The sequence below is a fragment of the Uloborus diversus genome, chromosome 3, assembly GCF_026930045.1.
Source record: "Uloborus diversus isolate 005 chromosome 3, Udiv.v.3.1, whole genome shotgun sequence".
In the NCBI taxonomy this organism is placed as follows: domain Eukaryota; kingdom Metazoa; phylum Arthropoda; class Arachnida; order Araneae; family Uloboridae; genus Uloborus; species Uloborus diversus.
In genome coordinates, this window is record NC_072733.1 from 147904676 (window position 1) to 147924374 (window position 19699).

At 32.5% G+C, this 19699-nt stretch overlaps 1 protein-coding gene across 1 annotated transcript in view; it reads right to left on the reverse strand.

Moving 5' to 3' along the window:
• The window catches only part of LOC129218278 (alpha-N-acetylglucosaminidase-like), a 102810-nt gene that overhangs the window by 71309 nt on the left and 11802 nt on the right, over positions 1-19699 (reverse strand). Inside the window, exon 2 of the mRNA XM_054852509.1 lies at positions 10688-10835. Within this exon, the coding sequence (XP_054708484.1) occupies positions 10688-10750 (63 nt within the window). The 5' untranslated portion in view covers positions 10751-10835. The remainder of the gene's footprint in view (positions 1-10687; positions 10836-19699) is intronic.

Sequence of the window (19699 nt, forward strand, 5' to 3'; positions counted from 1 at the left end):
TTCAGCTGGAGAAAGCAATTTCGAAAAGAAAGAAATTGGGATAAACAAACCTTCTCTCTTTTGCAAGAGCACACCACTTATTGCCAGTCCACTTGCATCAGTGTTCACATAGAATTTCTCATTCCAATTCGGTTGAACAATATACGGATTTTTGAAAAACACTTCTTGCAATTTTTGAAAACATTCATTCACTTCCTCTGTCCATTTAAAAACTGCTTTAGGATGGGTCAACTGATTCAGTGGATGAATCAAATCAGAAAATTTGTATATGAGTGTTCTGTAATATGAGCAAATACCAATGAAACGCTTCAGCTGCTTCTTTGTTTTTGGCGGAGGAAAGGAAGTAATTTTCACAATATTTGACGAGATTGGCAAGACTTTATGTTGGGAAATCTGGAACCCCAGATAATCTATTTTGTCCATGAAAAAATGACATTTTTTTGGTGACAGAGTCAAGTTAAAGTCTTTAAGGACTGAAAACAGTTTCTGAAGCTTAGACTTCATCTCATCAAAGGTTCTGGAACCTATGATCAAATCATCTTGATAGGAATGCACTCCGTCCAAGTTTGTTTGTTCACAAACAGTGTCAGAATAATGTTGTTGTATGCTCGCTCCACTGGCCACGCCAAAAGGAATTCTGTGAAAAGCATAAGTACCCCAAGGTGTTGTGAAGGAGAATTTGTCTCGATACTCTTCTGGTAAATCAATTTTATGATAGGCAGCATGTAAGTCCAAAGTTGAAAAATATTTATATTCTGACAATGAGTTGATCAGAGAATGGATCTTCGGAAGCGGGTAAGATGAATGAACAATTATGGCATTTAAAAGTCTTAAGTCTAAGGCCAATCTGTACTTTTGTACACCTGATCCATCATCTTTTTTCTTCACCAGGAGACAAGGGCAACCGTAGTTAGATAAATTCCTAGAAATCACGCCAGCCTCTTGTAACTGATTTAATTGATTTTTAGCTTCTTCTTGAAGACTCTGAGGTATGGGGAAAGGAAGCGCCTTAATTGGATAATCATGAGTGAATTGAAAATCAACTCTGATTCTGTCTGAATGACCGAGAGAGTTCAAAGAACTTGAAAAACACTGAGTATTTTCTTTCAACAAATTTTGCATGTCAGACAGTTGATTATCCTTTAAATGAGCCAAATTAAAATTTTCCAAGTTAAATTCTTTTTCCCTGAGTTGCACAACTTCATTAGACGCCTGAATAAAGTTCAGTGAATGCTCATTATTTTTATTCTCAATCTCTTGAATATGGTCAATTTGACTCAAATGCCCCAAAGGCATGTTTTTATTGAGATGAACTTTTTGGGAAGAATGGTTCTCAACATATAGATAAAAAGAATTTTTCTTGCACAGCTGCCCATTCGGATCCTCATCAATAGAAATTATCGACTCTTCAATTTTAACTGAATTAACCGAATCACAAATTGTAAACAAAAAATGTGATTTGTTGTCTAACTTCCCATGAGCAAAAACTTTAATGAGAGCAGTTTGTTTTGGTTCAACAAACTGTTTAGAAAAAACCTGAACTCTATTCATTGCTTCCAAACTGGGAGATGTGTAAGCACTACAATTATTACACAAGTTCACATTGTTGTCAAGTTCATGAGGGCTCCTCAACAAAGGAAATTTGTTACCGTCATAAAATAATACATTCTCTTTAGGGAGAATATACATGTTATGTTTAGTTAGGAAATCATAACCAAGAATTCCCACAAATGGAGAATTATCTCTGATATTCATAGTGTAGAAAGAATGACGAAAGAAATTACTTTGAATTTTAAATGAGAATTCTACACATGAAATAAAATCTACACTGGAATTCACAGTGGATACAGTTATTCTTCTTCCTAAATTTTTGATTTTGACAATTTGTTTAATTTTCTGGACAACATCATCACTCAAAATGCTAAGACTAGCTTCAGAATCAATCAAAAAAGGAAAAAACAAATTAGAAATTTGAACTTTGACCAATGGTAACTTATTTGACAAGTCCTCATGATGTGAACTTTGTAATCTTACATTTACCAGAGCAGCAGGAATAAATTCCTGAGCTTCAACCGACAACGATGAATTATTTTTCACAGGAGGAGTTTGAGTTGCAAGAGTTTTACCCAATTTAATGACACCGGTAGACTTTCTAACAGGTTTCGAGCAACTATAACCACTAGAGTGAGTCACATCAGATACAAAAGCACTACGATTAACAGGATTATTGCCCATCACATTTAAATTTTGATGAAAAGGCATTAAATTGTCGAAAACAGGTGGTTGTGACATCACAGCATTATTTGCAGGCAAAAATGACAAGTTAAAACCAGGAGGAGGTGGAAAAACCTGATTGTGTACATTGTAACAAGCATCATTACCATTATGGACATTTTGTGTATTTTCATTAGAGTTCAAAAAATTTTGTCCATTAACAACATTTTGGTTAGCAAAATTTGCTCTGTGTTCAACAACTGGTTGAACTAATGAAGAATTACCTCCACCTGAATATGAATTATTAACCATGGGAATATTGTTAGGTATGAAATTACAATTGTAATTTGGTAACAATTCAACAGTGTTATGAATAGGTTGTGGGAACTGAAATCTGGGCTCTGGATTTTGTACCGACAGACTTCTATTTGGAACATGATGTTCAAAATTTACCATTGGTGTCTGATTTTGCATTTGGCACGAATTCTCTGATGTCAGTGGGACAGAATTTTGAATTGTGTCAACGCGAACAGTCTGCGAACACTGAACACTTTTAATTGGAGAAAATTGAGTTCCCACATCATTATATGTCACCTTATTTTTAAGAATTTCTGAATAACTCAAAAAATTAACCTGACTATTCTCCTTATTTTCATGCAAAGGAAAACGTTCATTTCTTCTCCGATACAAATTATCAAATCTAGCATTTGCATTATTAAATTGAGAAAAATTTCTCGACAACGACTTATTTTGAAATCTCACATTGTTATTAAATTGTTTCAAAAATTGAAAACACTTTGATTGAACATGCCCCAATTTACCACAAAAATTACAAATGATTTTAGCACTTTCTCTATCATTACAAAATGTTTGTTTCCCATGAAACACACCATTTTGATCAGAACGCTTAAAAGGAATTTCATCAACATCAGACAAATCATCCACAGAGGTAAACAACTTTTTTCTAAGTAAACAATCATCAGAGTTCATTTGTGAATTTGCATTGAGATTTTCAACATTTTTTAACTGCTCTTCTAAAAACACGATTTTTTTGTTAAGAGCTAATACCTGTTCATCAGAAAATTGAGGTTGGTCATAAGACTGAACATCTCGTTCTAATTGTTGCAATTGTTCAATTTTGTTTACAGCTGAATCAAAAGACTTTATGTTCAACTCCAAAATTTTGGATCTAAAGTCTGAAGGGATAGTGGATAGCAATTTCTGCAACATTATCTCATTCTGGAATTCTGGATTTTTAATTTTGAAAACATTGGTGGTAATTAATTTTATTCTATGAGCCAAATTCAAAATTGACTCTGATTCTTCCATGCAAATAGCATGAAAATCTTTCATGGAATAAATATTTGTGACAGGCTTGAAAAATGTCAACAAAGCATCAGTTATTTTTTCCACTGAATCAGAATAGCGCAAATCAGGTGTTTCCAAAATATATTTGAGTGCGGCTCCTGTCAATTTACTTTTTAAATATAGCACTCCCTTCTTATTTTGCCAAGAATTAACTTCAATTATATCTTTTACTTGCTCTACAAAATATTCAACCTGAGTGGAATCACCACTAAAATTGTTTACATGCAACATAAAAGGCGATTTGTTTACATTAGGAGACCTTGAAACGTTTTGAGGGGTTTGTGTAACATTTGTGTTTACATTTGAATTCACGTTATTTGTACCGTTAGAAATAACAGCACGAGGTGCACTATTTCTGCGAATATGATTTCTGTTTTTCATGATTATCACTTCCGAGAATTTTTCTTTTTTTTTTTTACAATATTCACAAATCAAATATTTTTAGTCATGTCAACATATCAAAATGCATATTGAACATATCAAAAAAAATTTGCACCTCTAGACCCCACAAACACATTTTGAGTCTGATCAACCCAGCAAAATTCTTTACACAAATTATTCATTTTGTTTAGAAAAAAAAAATTTTTTTGTCACACCCCAAAAAGGGACTGGTCACGCACCAAAAATGTCGTGTAGCTCCCCCAAGGTGAGGGGGGAATTAAGTGGAAAGGCAACCGTGTCGTATAGTGGGAGCATGGAACCCAAGCCGGAGTCTTGCAACCACGACAATCGCAAGAACCCCTTGACCAATGAAGCGAAACTCGTAAGTGTGAGAATAATATGGCGGGGACAATCAGACTTAAATGACATCATCATACTGGTCAAGCACTTTTAAAGATAACTAAAGTTGGCACTTTTAATTACGTAATTACAGAAATATATTGGAAGTGTCTCACCCATCATGTGATCTCGCTTTGCAGGCCCGCTGTAATCCAAACATGAAAAGTCCACACAATGTTTAGAATGGTAATTAAGGAAGTTTATTTTCACCAAGTCGAATCATGTCACAAAAATTGGCTCACAAGCCGTGCAATGTCCGGTTGGCAGCACTGGGGCGAAATATCATCAGCTCCGAACAATAACACTTTATCTATTCCAATTTAGGCCATCATAATATGAGATAGGGATCATACATCCAAAAAATATCAAGCACACACATGCAGGCATGTTGGGGACATAATGAACATCCCCGCCTCAAAATCGGGAAGTTTGGCCAGGCATAGCGGGAAACGGCACATCCGCTTAAAAAAAAAACAAACAAGCCCCGCGCACGTCGGCACAGCTCCGAGGAAAATTAAGAACTGCCGAAATATCCAAGCAAATTACGTGGCAAGCGAAAAAGTCCGTTACACCGATAACAAAACGGGTGATCGAAATGCACAAATCAACACTCTTAAACAAAATATTACCATATACGGCAGCCTATGAACACAGGGAAAAAGACACTGGCGCCACATACGAAAAAACCGTCTGCTCTGACGTCATCACTATTCTAAAATCACAGACCGGGATAGATCAAAAGTTCGCTCTGAGGAAATCTGCGCGAAATCGAAACAAACGAAAAAATAAGGGAATCCAATGTGGATTACACCACAATGACAATTGTTATGATAAAATGCCAAAAGCTACACGTTTCGATCGTTCTTCGTCAACCCAACCCGCTTTGGGCCACCCTCCTCTATATTTTTGATTTTAGCTATCACATTATCTATTATTTATTTCACTTTATATTGTTTCATAAAAAATATTTTATAATAAAGGTGCTCTTTTTCTAAGTTCACTTTCATCTATTATTAAACATTTATACAAGCAGCACACTTAACATTAAATATCAACCAATTAATATTTTCCGCAAATGAAAAAAGTGTAATAATACTCTCAAAAGATAAATTAAAATTTAACGAATCACTCTGCCTGTAGGATATTTAGCAGGGCTTGTTGTCGAAAAACAAAATTATATCAGTATTAATTTATATTTACTCCGATTCGAAATGTAGCTTTAATCAAGCTAAAAGAAAGGACATTTTTAAATTATAAATATTTTCTTAACTCAAATAAAATTTCCTTAGTAATTATTTATTTAGTCTTTTAAAACGAGTTTTGAGAAGTATTTTCCGTTGATTATTCTTTTTCTAACTACTGAGTCAGCATTTTTTATTAAATTATTCAACATTTATGAAGAAAAATTTATTATCAAACATTTGTTAGAATTAAAAGATAAGATTTATTATTGCTATTTAAGTTGTCTAACTATTTAAAATGCAGAATACGCGATGTGAAAGGAAAACGGAGTGTATCGGTTTTCTTCTAAAAACTGTTTACCCCGCTAAATAAACGTCTTAATTTCAGCTGAACACAAAAAGAAAAGAAAAAAAAAATGAATTTTACTAAGGGAAGGGGGGTGCAGTTTCAAAAAAATGATTTTTTATTTATTATTTTGCCTTGTAGTTAAACATTTCAAAAATATATTCCCGAAATTTCAGATCGTTTCCAGCAACATTCTGAAAGTTATCAAGTTTTCAGTCTCCGCTCCTTAAAAGTGTAGCTCCGACAGCTGCCAAAAAATGCAGCAGCTCTTACAGCTGCGGACGCTCTGAATGTCAGAGCTGCTGGCTTGGGGTTAGCTAAATATAATATAAATAATAGTGAAAAAAGAAGAGGATGAGGAGATCGAAGCTGCTACAGTGACTGTACTCTATGGAGCTACAATTGATGCTTTTTAACTTCTAAAACTTTAAACGCGTTTTTCTGAAAATCACATTTTCTAAGTCTGTGTTAACTCCCATTTTAAAACCAACTGACCGATTCATTTCAAACTTAGTGCACACATTTTGCATATAAGAAACCTCCTCTCCACGTTGAGTTTGAGTTTTTTAATGGGTTTTTTACTAACCAAATAGCGGGATTTTTCGTGAAAAATAGCACTTTTAACTTTAAATAGCCGCCAAAAGTTTTAAAGTCAAAAAAAGATCTGAGAAAGTAGGGGGAGGACAAATTAATACTTTAAATAAATTCAAATAGAATTTGATTTCGGAAAATGTTAGCTGAGATACAGTGAACACAGCAAATCATCATTCTCCAAAAGTGCTCTGGGAAAAGCTCTGTCACTAGCTTGTCTGCGCATATTTTTTGATCAAAAGTTAAAAGAATGTTTTTGAAATCATACAAAACGCACAAAAGGTTTCAATAAATTTAAACCATTTTGCAAAAACAAAAAGCGTAAAAAACGGAATTTTTTGACGTCGAAACTCCCCCCCCCTCCTGAGTATAGTACCAAATTTATAAAACTTCCTTGCATCTTAAGATGAACCGATGTGCAAAACCAGATGAATCGATTATTGCAGAAAGGGCATAAGTCACATTTTTTCCAAAATTGAGTTAGCTGTGGTTCTCCCATATTTGTTTGTAGAGACATCGACTGGTGTAGTAGAGAAGTCGATCCTTGCACAACAAAGCACTTTGTTTTGGGGTCACATTTTTCGTTTGGTGCAGAAAGGGCATAAGTCCCGGACTTATGCCCTTTCTGCACTAAAAGCAAATGAAGGAATAGTAAGACGCAATAGCAAGATCATAGAAGAACTAAATTTTTTGGCGTAATGAAGTAAAAACAAATTAGTCTTTTGATATAGCATAATTTCGGTAATGGTAGGTTTGTCAGTTCGCGGGATTAGGGGGGTTTCAGTGAGATATACGCTCATCAAAATAAGAACACACTGCAGGAGACTTTTTCTAAAAATAACACTAAAGAAATTTAACAAGATGGCTGATGACTTTCTTCTGAGAGGACATTCGTTTGTCCTTTGCGACCGGGATTTTGGGACAGTAAAGCGAATGTTAACCAGATATGACTGATTATAACCATGTGATATCCGGTTTCGGGCCAGCATTTTATCGACGATTTTCAAAAAAATATTGCAAAGTAACGCTTGTCGGCTGAACTACCTTTGACAGTATTGAGTATAAAGGGAAAAGTTTCATATTGTTGGAAGAAATAATATCAAGCTGATTATTCATTGCAGTTTTGAACATGTACATCGAACTTGGTACACAATAGTAGACAAGAGAATGATAGAAAAAAATGTTTCCATGGAGGATGTATGTGATGAATATGAATATAGTTTTATACACATGTAAAACTTTTGCTTTTTATCTCAGTTTGTTAGTTTTTGTATTTTTTTTATTTGTTTTTGTGTTTTTCCCTTCAATTTTTTTTTTTTGCACCATACTTCATTATTTTACTAAAACAAGACGAGAGAGAGAGAGGAAAATATACGATGTATTTTCTCAGAAAATAAAGAATTTATGAATATGTACTTCACTAATTATTTTTGTCACTTTGTTATATTATTTTTACTATCAAAAATCAGTTTAAAACAAATCTGTTTCACTTGATTTGTATTTTCATCACTCGAAACTAGATTTTCAGGATATTTATAGCAGAAAGGGCATAAGCCCAACTTAAAAAAAAAATATTATTATTATTATTTCAGTGACGAAATGAAACGTAATTTAAGGTGAGGTTATGATCCTACCTGTGGTTAGATTAGTCATAAAACTTTTCGTAGAATTCAGTTCATTTCTGAATGAAAAAATCATTTTTCATTGATTCCTGAAAAGTTGCATTAGTTGGACTTATGCCCTTTCTGAAATAATCGATTCAGATTACCTTGCTGTCCTCGCCCTTACCAAACAACAGGGGAAAATTGACACGCTGTTTCACTCATAAGTAGTTATTAAACCGTTTTTGTAGTTCAATGGATCATAAGCAAGCATTTATTTCAAATGCTCATTTTTTATTTTAATAAAAAATCAGTTTGAACGTAACAGTATAAACGAAGGGAAACAGCGAGAGAGAAACTTGTATTGTGTGTAACTTGTATAGAAACTTTTTTTAAGTTCCACGTTTTTCATTCTGGGAACGACAACTGTTGCAGAATACGCATCCGCATAATGACACAATCTTAAGTGTATTATTCCACATATCATGGTTTAGGAAAAACCTATAGTAGCGCAAAAACTTGTAAAAAAAATTACCGATTTTTGTAAAAAAAAAAAAAAAAACACTTCTGTACTCGCAGTCAAGATCGCATACTCTTCGAAGTCTCCGGCTACGCGAGACAAATTCAAACTAATGACGAAGTCCCTGACTGTTATGCTAAGGGAATCGTCTGAAAGGAATACCCATTAAACATGCAACTAAGAATAATATGGTTTCCCTTGTTAGTCTTTGGTGGAAGGAAAATATCCATCAGAAAAAATCTTCTGACCTTTCTTCTGGGAGGAACAACATCATTCAGCATCAAATACCGTATTTCCTGCTACCATTGTTATTGTAACAAAGAATGCACAGAAAAGTCAGAAAACTTCGTTGTCATAAAAGTAATAGTTCAAATTTTCTATGTATGAATTACAAAAAAGAAAAAAAAACCCTTGTGCAATATTCGAAGTTTTATGTAAAATAACAAGCATATAAAAATAAATATTGATTGATGCGAGGAGTTGACAACATTCATCTTCAGTCAAGGGTTAGTACTGGTATACGTTTTTGCTTGTGGAAAAAAAAAATATTCTGAACTTTGAAAAAATACTTTTCGAAAGCTAAATTTGTCGTTTTTTAATTCGTGGAAAGTTGGTTAAAACTAACTCAAAAAAGGAAAAAAAAAATAGTAAAACTTTCTTTCCTAAAAATATTTTATTGTGGTACGTACCAATGTTTTCTCGATATTGATGTGGCACTGGGATACACTTGTTTATAGTGCTAGTACATATACATTTGCTCAACAATTAGCACGATAATTAATTGTTTTTTTAACCCTATCGGCAAACGTACAAATATTTATGCACACACCGTATCTAACCTAACTGTTCATGTCTTACTGCCAGCATGTCGAACCATTCATAATGGCATAGATTAACACTAAAATGACTTATACATTTTCTGCAAACCTAGAAAGACTGAAGGGGGCAATGTGTCCCCTACCGATTTTTCGGGGGTATTCTTTGAAAATTATTCCTGAGTGAGTCCATACGTCCAATGCACCTTCTTTTATGACTAACTAAAACTTAGTACGGAATTATTTTCAGTTTTCCTAACTTTACTCGTTAAAATGTAGAATTAGTTTTTCTTTCCTAGAGCAATTCTAGTGTTTGACTGGTAAGCAATTGGTACACTTTTTTGCATTTGGAAATCCAACCGACAGCAAGAAAAAGAAGTTACAGGTTAGCTAGGGTGAAAAGTATTTTTATGCTACAAGAGTTAGGAGAAACGATAGAATAATCTTTTTTTTTTTTTTTTGTAAAATAGCTTAAAGGCCTCTGTGACTTCGCTCATTTTTCTAGTTTTAAGAATCAATATTTACAGCACTATGAGGCGAATTACTAAATTATTAAACAAACATTTAAACAGTGTCATATAATAAAAAGTCAGAAAGTTCCATTAATCTCCATTAGATATTATTAGAGCTATTGAACAACAAACTTACGCGAGGTGCCAAGCAGGCCCCACCGTCTTTCTATTATTAGATGTGCCATCGAAAGGAGCAAAGGGAAATTTTTTTTAAAAAACCCATAGACTGAGAGTGAAAATAACAGTTAAAGGGATATTGTTCGATGAAAAAGAACTAAAGTAATATTCTAAAGAAAACGTAACACTAATTAAAAATATTTTCTATTGTTATTTTAAGGTCTCATAGATATTTTATATGAATGAATGGTGTCGGAAAGTAAAAACATCAGTTTTAAGGATATTAAAAAAAACGTATTATCGCAGTTTGAAGTACGAGCCTGATATAAGGTTCAAAGTGAAAAAAAAAATAATATTGATCTTCCAACTTTGCTTTCTACTCATAAGAGAAAAAAAAAAGCTCTTGTTTTATTTTTTGCTGTCAAAAGAAAAAAGAAAAGAAACAAGAAAGCGTAACTTTCTCTTTTTCTGAAAAAGATATCCAATTAAAAATTATAAAACAATTAGTTTTGGTATAATTTTGCATGAAATAGTTAACCGATATAACTATTATTCAAAGAAATACTTCTCGAATGTAGACTTTTCAAATAGAGATGGCAATAAAAATCGTAAGGCAATAAAAATTTTATAAGCATACCTGACCTTTTCAGTTATTGCTTCTTGAGCCGTAAAAGCGAGTGGCAAATTTATTCCATTCAACGCCATCCAATCTACTTCTTTTTCCCACCGTTTCCATGTCCACCATACAGAGGAATAACTTATGGTGCAAACATTTTGGTAATATCTGTATCTAAAGAAAAAATATGTGGTGGTTAATGACTGCCAACGAAAAAAAGAGAAGTAAAATTATTATACAACAGAATAGGTATTTTTTTGAAAACAATGGTTTTACTTCATGAAAATTCATGAAAGAAAAAAAAAAGATTTATTTATGCAGATTTTTTTTTGTTCAAATCGCTGAAAAAAAAAGAAAAATAGCAACAAGAACGCTCATCATTATAACAATTAATATTTTCACGAATGAAAGTTTTGCAATTAAAAAACTCTGAAACAGCAAAATAAATATGAAAAAGAGAATTAAAACGGACATTTTTTTTAAAATTCCACATGCATAAAATTACGATGTGAAATATGGCTTGCTTTTGAGAACTAAAAAAAATATTCTCATTAGTCCCTTTTTAAAGTATATATTCGACTTCATGAGCAACCGAGACGAAAATAGAAGAAATGGTATTTTTTAAAAAGTGAAAAAAGTTTGTTTAAAAAGAAATAATTCAGCAAAACCATGTTGTTTCAGCTAAAAGTAAATAAAATATTTTGATATACATTATACAATTATTCCTCAGATTCCGTATTGGCGGATTCCGTTAGTGCAAAATATTTTAATTACATTCTTATAATCAAGATTATGATTGCATAAAATCAAATAACAATAACTCACTTATCTTTGTTGTAATTTGGACGCCGCCCATTAAACAACCCAAGATCCCTAACTTCTTATAGATTTCCTCTTAAAGAAAGCGCAGATTCAGTTTCATAACAAAATGTAACTTGGAAGTTTTTCATCTAACGCCTATCCAAACTTACGTAGAAGATTTAAGGATGCATTATATCATAATGCGTGTAAAACACTCCTTAATTCCTCTCATATATGATTTTAAAACTTTCTGCACTTTTAGGAGACCTATTTTAACATGATTTTCCGCATTTAGCAAGCAATTTAAGGTTTTTAAATGCAGATCACCATTCTAACACTTTTATAAACTTTAACGATACCATTTTACTTACGGAAATACGTTTATAGTTTACTAAATCTGTATCTCAGAGGTAAACTGTCGTAAATAGAAAACAAGAAAAAAATAGATAATGAGTGTAGTTGGTTAAGACAATTCCTAACCTTCAGGTATACATTTTTCTTCTCTTAATTTAATGCAAAATTTATTTAATTTTGCAAAGTAGAACTTTAAATTAATGCGTTTGAATAATATAATTTTCGTTATAAACGCCCTTAAATAGTAAAGAACTCTGTATCACCCCGCTTATAAGTTACCTTCAAATAATTGCGTTACTAGTCTACATGGGCACTTTCCATGCCCATGTATTGAATTTTGCACTTCAGAATTTTACTTCATTTACATTGTATTAATCAACTACATATTTTTTCATTTGAAAAAAAAAAAATCTCAACCTAGATTATTACTGAAAAGAAAGCACACCGCACCGTAATTTGTCAAATGGTCCTTGCTCTAAATGATTCGTCTTAGGTAAATACTGTGAAAAGGTAATTAAATTAATTCGAAAATGTAAAGAAAAATATTAAGCTTTAAGAATAATACGGCTCCCTTTTCTCAAATAAAAAAAAACAGACGAATGGTCTCGAAATACCTGTATGATACATATCTTGCGTGGGCTTTATAGGGAACTCAGATACATGTGAATGGATTTAAAAGCGCTTCCTTTTTTGGCTTTTAAAACACTTTAGTTAGCTCACAAATTTAAAAATTTTAAATTTCATAATGCAAAGTCGAGAAAAATACAATAAAAATATTTTTACAAGTATTAAACGCACAATAAATTACGCAAAAATAAGCCTTTGCAATTTTTAGTGCCTATTTTCCGTCAATTCATAAATATAAATACCATATTTGTGAAAATTTAAAAAGAAGCTACTGTTGCAATTGTTTTTAAAATGAAATGCATTGCAGAACGTCTTATATTATATTTCCTACTTTCATAAAATGTTGTACACATAGCTAGCTCATTTCCCAGTCGTAGTAATCATTCATCTGAGTGACATCATTCAAGTGAATGTCTTTCAAAGAAATGCTGGAAAGCATTTTAGTTTAATTCTGCTCTACTGATGAACCTTGCATGAATAAACAGACATTATTTCATTAAAGTCGTTAATGTTATCCGCACGTGATCTTGGGCTCTAACAAGAATTTTAATGGCAATTAAACACATTTCTCTTGAGCTAATGCTGCCAAATTCGCAGACAAAATTATTAACGAAGATAATGCATTTGCATTGTGTGCATCTGAGTTAATTCTGCAAGTACACTTTCAGCACAATTTAGGATTGTGCTGGGACAAGTGTTTTGTATCTTTAACTTCAGTATCATTTTAATATTTTTATACTACCTTATCAATGCTTCTTTTAATTATTTTTGTTTATTTAGCTGACGAGTAGATGATGGCAAGGGGAAAAGACTTGAATAAGAGAAAAATAGTAGTGGAAGAGAGTCAATGATTCATTGAAAAGAATGCTCATGGTAGAATCCAAGTTAATTCAACAAGGGGCGTAACTTGATGGTCTCGGATTTTTTTGAATTTAACATATGTTAAAATTAATTAAAAAAATGATGGCTACGGTTTTTTTTTTTTTTTTTGCCCAAAAAAAATCCCTGGGCCTATATATACAGGCCGCCAAAAATGGCAGTCCTGTCATGTTTTCTCACTAGAGATTTTCGCCAAAATCTTTAAAGTACATCCCAGGAACGGTAGAACATATTTTGTTGCGATTTGCTTTATTTAAAAGGATATTTTTTCTTGTTTAAAAAAATATGCATCATTTTGAAATATGTGCTTTAGTTTTTTTTTTTTTTTTTTTCAGTCTTTTGAAAAAAAGAAGTATAAAATAATTTTTTTTTGATTTTTCTCGAGACTGCCGATTTCAAATTTTTCATTTTTTTTTTTTGTTTGCAGTTTAATGGAACCATTGAGCACTACGTTCCCTGAAAAGGAGAGCTTCCACTTTTTTGTTTAACAGATTCAAGACATTTGAAAAAATGAGGGTTTTTTTATGTACTTTTACGTAAAGACATACCTGAAAATTCAATTTTTTTTTTTCGCAGCAAGTGGCCAGAAAACTCTTTTAATTCAGTCATATAGTGAAATATTTCATTTTGAGTCTCCAATTTATTCAGGGCATTGAATTTAGTCAGAACACAAAGGCATTGCGCTTAACGATTGTGTTGGTGCTATGCAGAAAGGTTGCGCGGGGAAATGCAGCGAATCGGCTGGAGATTGCGTTCTTGTTTTCATAAAAAAAATAAAACTCCTAGATAAAGTGGAGACTCAAAATGAAAATTTCGTCATATAACATAATTGAAAGTGTTTTCTGGCCACTTGTTGCGAAAAGTTTTTTGAATTTTCAGGTCTGCCATGACGTAAAGAGTTTCTTTAAAAAACTCAATTTTTTCAAATGCCCCTAAAATCTCTTAAACGAAAAAGTGGAAGCTCTCCTTTTCAGGGAACGTTGTGCTCAATACTACTAATTAACTGTAAAAAAATGAAAATTTTTTAAATTATCATTTTTGAGAAAAAAAATAACATTTTTTTGTTGTTTCAAAAGACTGTGGAAAAAAAAACTAATGCACATATTTTCAAATGTTGCATATTTTTTTAAACAAAAGAAAATATCATTTTAAATAAAACAAACCGCAGCAAAATATGTTCTACATTCCTGAGCTAATGTACTTTAAAGATTTTGACGAAAATCCCAAGTGAAAAATCATGACAGAACTGCTATCTTTGAGGGCCTGTATCTCGGCCCAGGATTTTTTTTGGGGCAAAACAAAAAGAAAAAAAAATATGTTGAATTCAAAAAAAAAAAAAAAACCGAGACCATCAAGTTATTCCCCTTGTTGAATTGAAATAAATTCTACCTCATACATTTAAAAAGCAATAGAGATGCAATTTTCATAATAATTAAAAAAAAAAATGGGTTGCATAAGTCAAGAAAGAATACTTGACAAATGTTGTGTAAAAATCTCTAAGAACTAAATAAATTCTAAAATGCAAACAAAATTAATTGTCATCATTAAAGTTACGATGGTTATTGAAATTAAAACTTTTATTCATTTTTCGCTTACGAGAACCAGTGTTTCGTAAACAATCACACAGTTTTGTATCTTTCTGGTAGGAAGGGAAAGTAAACAATTGTTTCCTGCATTAAAGTACACAGCTTTCAGCACTGCGTTATATTTTATGAGTTTTTTAACTTCAATTTTGATAAATTATCCGATCGATAACTTTAGTAACATTCTTTTTTTTCTGAAAGTTTGGCCTTTTTATTATGCAACTGATGGACAAAATGGCTGAAATGTTTATTGTTTGACATAACCCAAGCAGCACAGAGGCGTTCAAAGCTCGTTCTATAACACGTTCTGAGCACACCATCTGACATGTTCAAATTACGTTCTCTCAGAACGGTCTAAAAAGCGTCTATGTGTCTCATCGATCGATGTCGTTTAACACATTGAAATCTGGTGTTGTACCACCGCTTTTGCACCAACTTTGAACGTGGAATATTACGTTGCGTTAAAGTGCTAAGAAGACGTTTCATTTTGGTGTTTACAACACGTAATTTAATATTCTGTTTTCACGGGTAAGATCTTCGCAATAATTTTTTTGTAACACTCCGAGCGGGCTTTTTTCACAAAAATTCAGTTGCCATCAGATTTCTGCAAATTTCGCATAGAGATCCTTTGATGCTCCAGGATTCACATGGATAGTTTTCACTCCCCTATGGGGGCGGAAACTCCAAAAAGAAATTTCCCTTACACAAAAACCAGTTTATGTTGTATCTTTGCCAAATTTGGCAAAGACGACATTGGATGCTCAAGACTTAACATAAGAAGTTTTCGTCCGCCCCTCTATGGGGGCGAAACCCCAATAGCTCATTTTCTTTTTTTACTAATCGAGTTTACGTCGGATCTTTGCTAAATTTGGCTCATAGATCCTTTAATACTCAAGAGTTAACATAGGTGTTTTCGCCAACTCCAATGGGAGGGGGGCTCCCATAGAGGATTTTTCCTTGTACAAATCCAGTTTGCTTCGGATGTTTGCCTGTTTGGCTTATAGGTCCTTTGATGCTCAGGAACTTACATAGAGTTTTTCACCACTCCCTACGAGGGGGGGGGGGGAGAAATACCCCACAGAGGGTTTTCCCTCTTACAAAAATCTAGGGCCGGGTCTTTGCTAACTTTGCACATAGGTTCCTTTAATGCTCAAAAATTCAGATAGGGGAGTTTTCCTTCCTTATGGGGACGGAAACCCACCAAAGAAGGTTTTCCCTCATACAAAAATCCAATTTATGTTGAATTGTCACAGAGGTCCTTCGATGCTACAGAATTCACGCAGGAGATTTTTCTCCCCTCAAACAGGGGACAAAAACCCCCATAGAAGTTTTTTGCTCCTAGAAGGGGCTTTTCTCTTTTTGAAATCGAGTTTTTGTCGGATCTTTGCTAAATTTGGCATAGGTCCTTAGGTGCTCAAGAATTCACAAAATGAAGTTCTCGCCCTCCTCTTATACAGGGATTTTTCTCGGACAAATCCAGTTTACGACGGATTTCTTCCAAATTTGGCACAAAAGTGCTTTGGTGCTCGAGAATTCCCATAGGGGAGCCTCCCGCCCTCCACATGGAGAGTAAAACCCTCAACCTTACATAAAAATCCAGTTTATGTCAAAATTTTGCCAAATTTGAAGCATTGAGAGCGGTTAGGGCACTTTCAGCTCTATTATTAAATGCATTCTTGAATCATAATGTTCCGTTTTTGGGCACTTTTTTATCCTAGATTTTTTTTCCACCTATTGTTTACAATATCTGTAAAATGTGTAGCGTATTCATTTTTGCCTGCATTCAGCAGACATGATAACATATTTACAAGAATAGCTATGAATTCATAGATTCTGATGTAAAGGCTTTACTTTCCTGCAAGAAGCTTCTTATCGCACTGGATAGCCGTGCTTCTTGCAGCCACACCACAAGTTCGCGGTTCGACTCTTGGGCTTAAACAATGAGTATTACAACTAACTTCAGTAGTAACTTCGCATGAATACGCGAACAGAATTTGGGGGAAAAAAAAAAACGGGGTTTTTTGAACTAACCTGGATTTTTGATCGAGTACCCGGTTCAAATGATGAAAAATCCGGGATTTTACAAAAATTATTTTAATTTTGATCACTACTTCAACATTGTTCAAACTACTTTACTTCACAGAGCTTTATAAAATGTTTCATTATGCATTTATTTTTACTCAAATTTATCGCAAAAAATGTCAAAATTGAAGAAAAAAATGAATTTGAAAACCGTTTAACATGATCATTTAAGAAGGATGCATATACTTTCTTGCAGGTTTATCATATTTTGAAAAAAGTACTCTTTGTAATTCAAAAACACATTTAGTAGCAATATATTTCTTGCAGTTTTTTTTTTTTTTCAAACTTATGACAACGTTTCAAGACAAAGGAAACAGCATAAACCATAAACATGAATTATGCCATGTATTTTAAATCCTTCGACATGAGAAGTTGGAAATAAAAATTTTAACTGTATTAAAAAATATAATTATAAAGTCACAAAATGATTTTACACATAATAATACAGAATATGACATAAATATTCAGGTATGGTTATAAATTAAAAAATCTGGTGTAGTCATCACACAGGTTGGCCAATTTTATGTCATTAATAGCGGTACCCGCACGGCTTTGCTCATGTAGAAAATTAAAAGGTCATTTGGTTTGCCTGTGTATTTACAAATAATGGATGATGAATTTCTCGCCAATTTGCTATGTTAAATGGCTCGCCCATGTTAAGGTTCCACGTTATGATAATTTGCGTCCACGTTATGATATTTTAATTATTAAAATGTTCTTAAAATTGGAATAGAAAAAGAACAAAATCCAATTTTTTAAAAATCGCTTCGAGGTGCACCCCCCCTCCCATACTACAAACTAATTTTGTGCCAAATTTCATGAAAATTGGCCGAACGGTTTAGGCGCTATGTGCGTCACAGAGATCCAGACATCCAGACAGAGAGAGATCCAGATACCCAGAAAGACTTATTCATTACTAGTAAAGATTTAACTTTTTCAATTTGTAACCTTGCCTTGATCAGCTGTTAAAAAAGATTCCCTGTAGGTTTATTAAAACAGTTTTTTGCAACAATGAAAGAACAAAATGTTTGAAAGTGATTGAAATAGATACGTTTTGCTTATTTTGATTCCCTTAAAAAATGTATGTTAATTAATTGGAACATCCATAATCAGTTTTAATTTTTAATACTTTAGAAATTTGGACGAAGATTATAACTATACGATTAATATAGTTATAATCTTCAGTTTATTGCTGAAGTCAATGTTTTAATATGCTGTAAATTTTGAAAAATCCCACGCTACCGAGATAGTAGAGTTTTTTCAGCTGAGCTCAAGTGAAAAAACCCGGGTGGGTTATTTCGAGCTGAGCAAGGTTTAGTGTACCCTGTTCATGAAGGAATTAAAATACATTCAATGAATAAAATAGGTATTCTAAATTACTTACAACTTTAAAATAATGTACGGCTTTGATATGTATACGAGTATATGGAGAGATATATTTTCAAAAGAAAATAAAACAACATGTTAGCAACTTTATTAAAAATATCATGGGTCCTAAATTGCTAGGAGGAAATTTTTTGAAGCGCTTGCTTCTCTTTTTCCAGTTGGTCGGATAACTAATTTTTAGAATTTTGAAAAGTTTACTTTAATAAAATCTTTTCTTAAGTATTTGAAAAATACCTCAAACTTTCAATGACTTTCACCCTTTAAGTCAGTTTGCGGTACTAAACTTTCAGATTGACTTTAGGGGCCATTTCACAGTATTTTGTCCAAATGTAGAATCCGCAATACGATACTTTTTTTGCGATAGCTATTCAATTTGCTGTTTGATTAGCACATTGTTTTATTTTGAGTTTATATGTTTGTTAGGATTAACTCAGAATAAAATTTTGTGCAATGAAACAGCAAATTAAATAGTTATGGTAAAAAAAAAATCATATTCCGAACTCTACAATTGAACAAAATACTTCGAAATTGCCCTTAGAGAATTTTATGTTGAAACCCTTAGTTTCCGGCTCCCTCTTCTTTTTTTTCTCTGTAAAATGCAAGTAGGGGAATATGGGGTACAGGAAAACAATTAAGATGACTGAGCTTTTACGAATTGAAAAAACTGGTGATTTGTTTTGAAAATTATAGTACATAAAGAAAAAACGTTGTATTTTATAATAAATCTGCCATTAAAACAGTATTTGTTACTTTTGGCAGTAAATTTGTGATTTTAAAAGAAAAGTGGAAAATTTTCACTTTTTTTTTTCATAGGGCAAAGTGAAAAATAAAATATTTTCCCAATGAATTATTTTCTATTCGATTATAAAAAAAAATATTTTTGATCAAATAACTTCGTTAAAAAAAATCAGGTTCGCTAAAGCGAATAATTAAATAGATTAATTAATGTATAAAGAAAAATAACTAAATAAAAGTGTGAATTAATAAGAAAATAAATGAATAAATAATCGAGTTACTAAATGAAGTAATGCAAATGAATTTATTAACAAATGAATACGTTAGTGATTCAGTAAAGGATAGAGCGACTAAACGAAATAAACTATTTCACTTTGCCCAATCCACTTTTAACAGCATGTACTTGCCTAATTGCAAAAAAATATTCAAAATACAAATAAGCTAAATATTAACTTATACATACTGCACTGAATATTAGAAGGTCTCAATTAATATACCAAATGTTAATAAGAACTACTTGATCATTTTAGAACAACAAAAATAATTTGTTACTTGCTACAAAGTATTACAATACGAGTATGAATGTTTAAA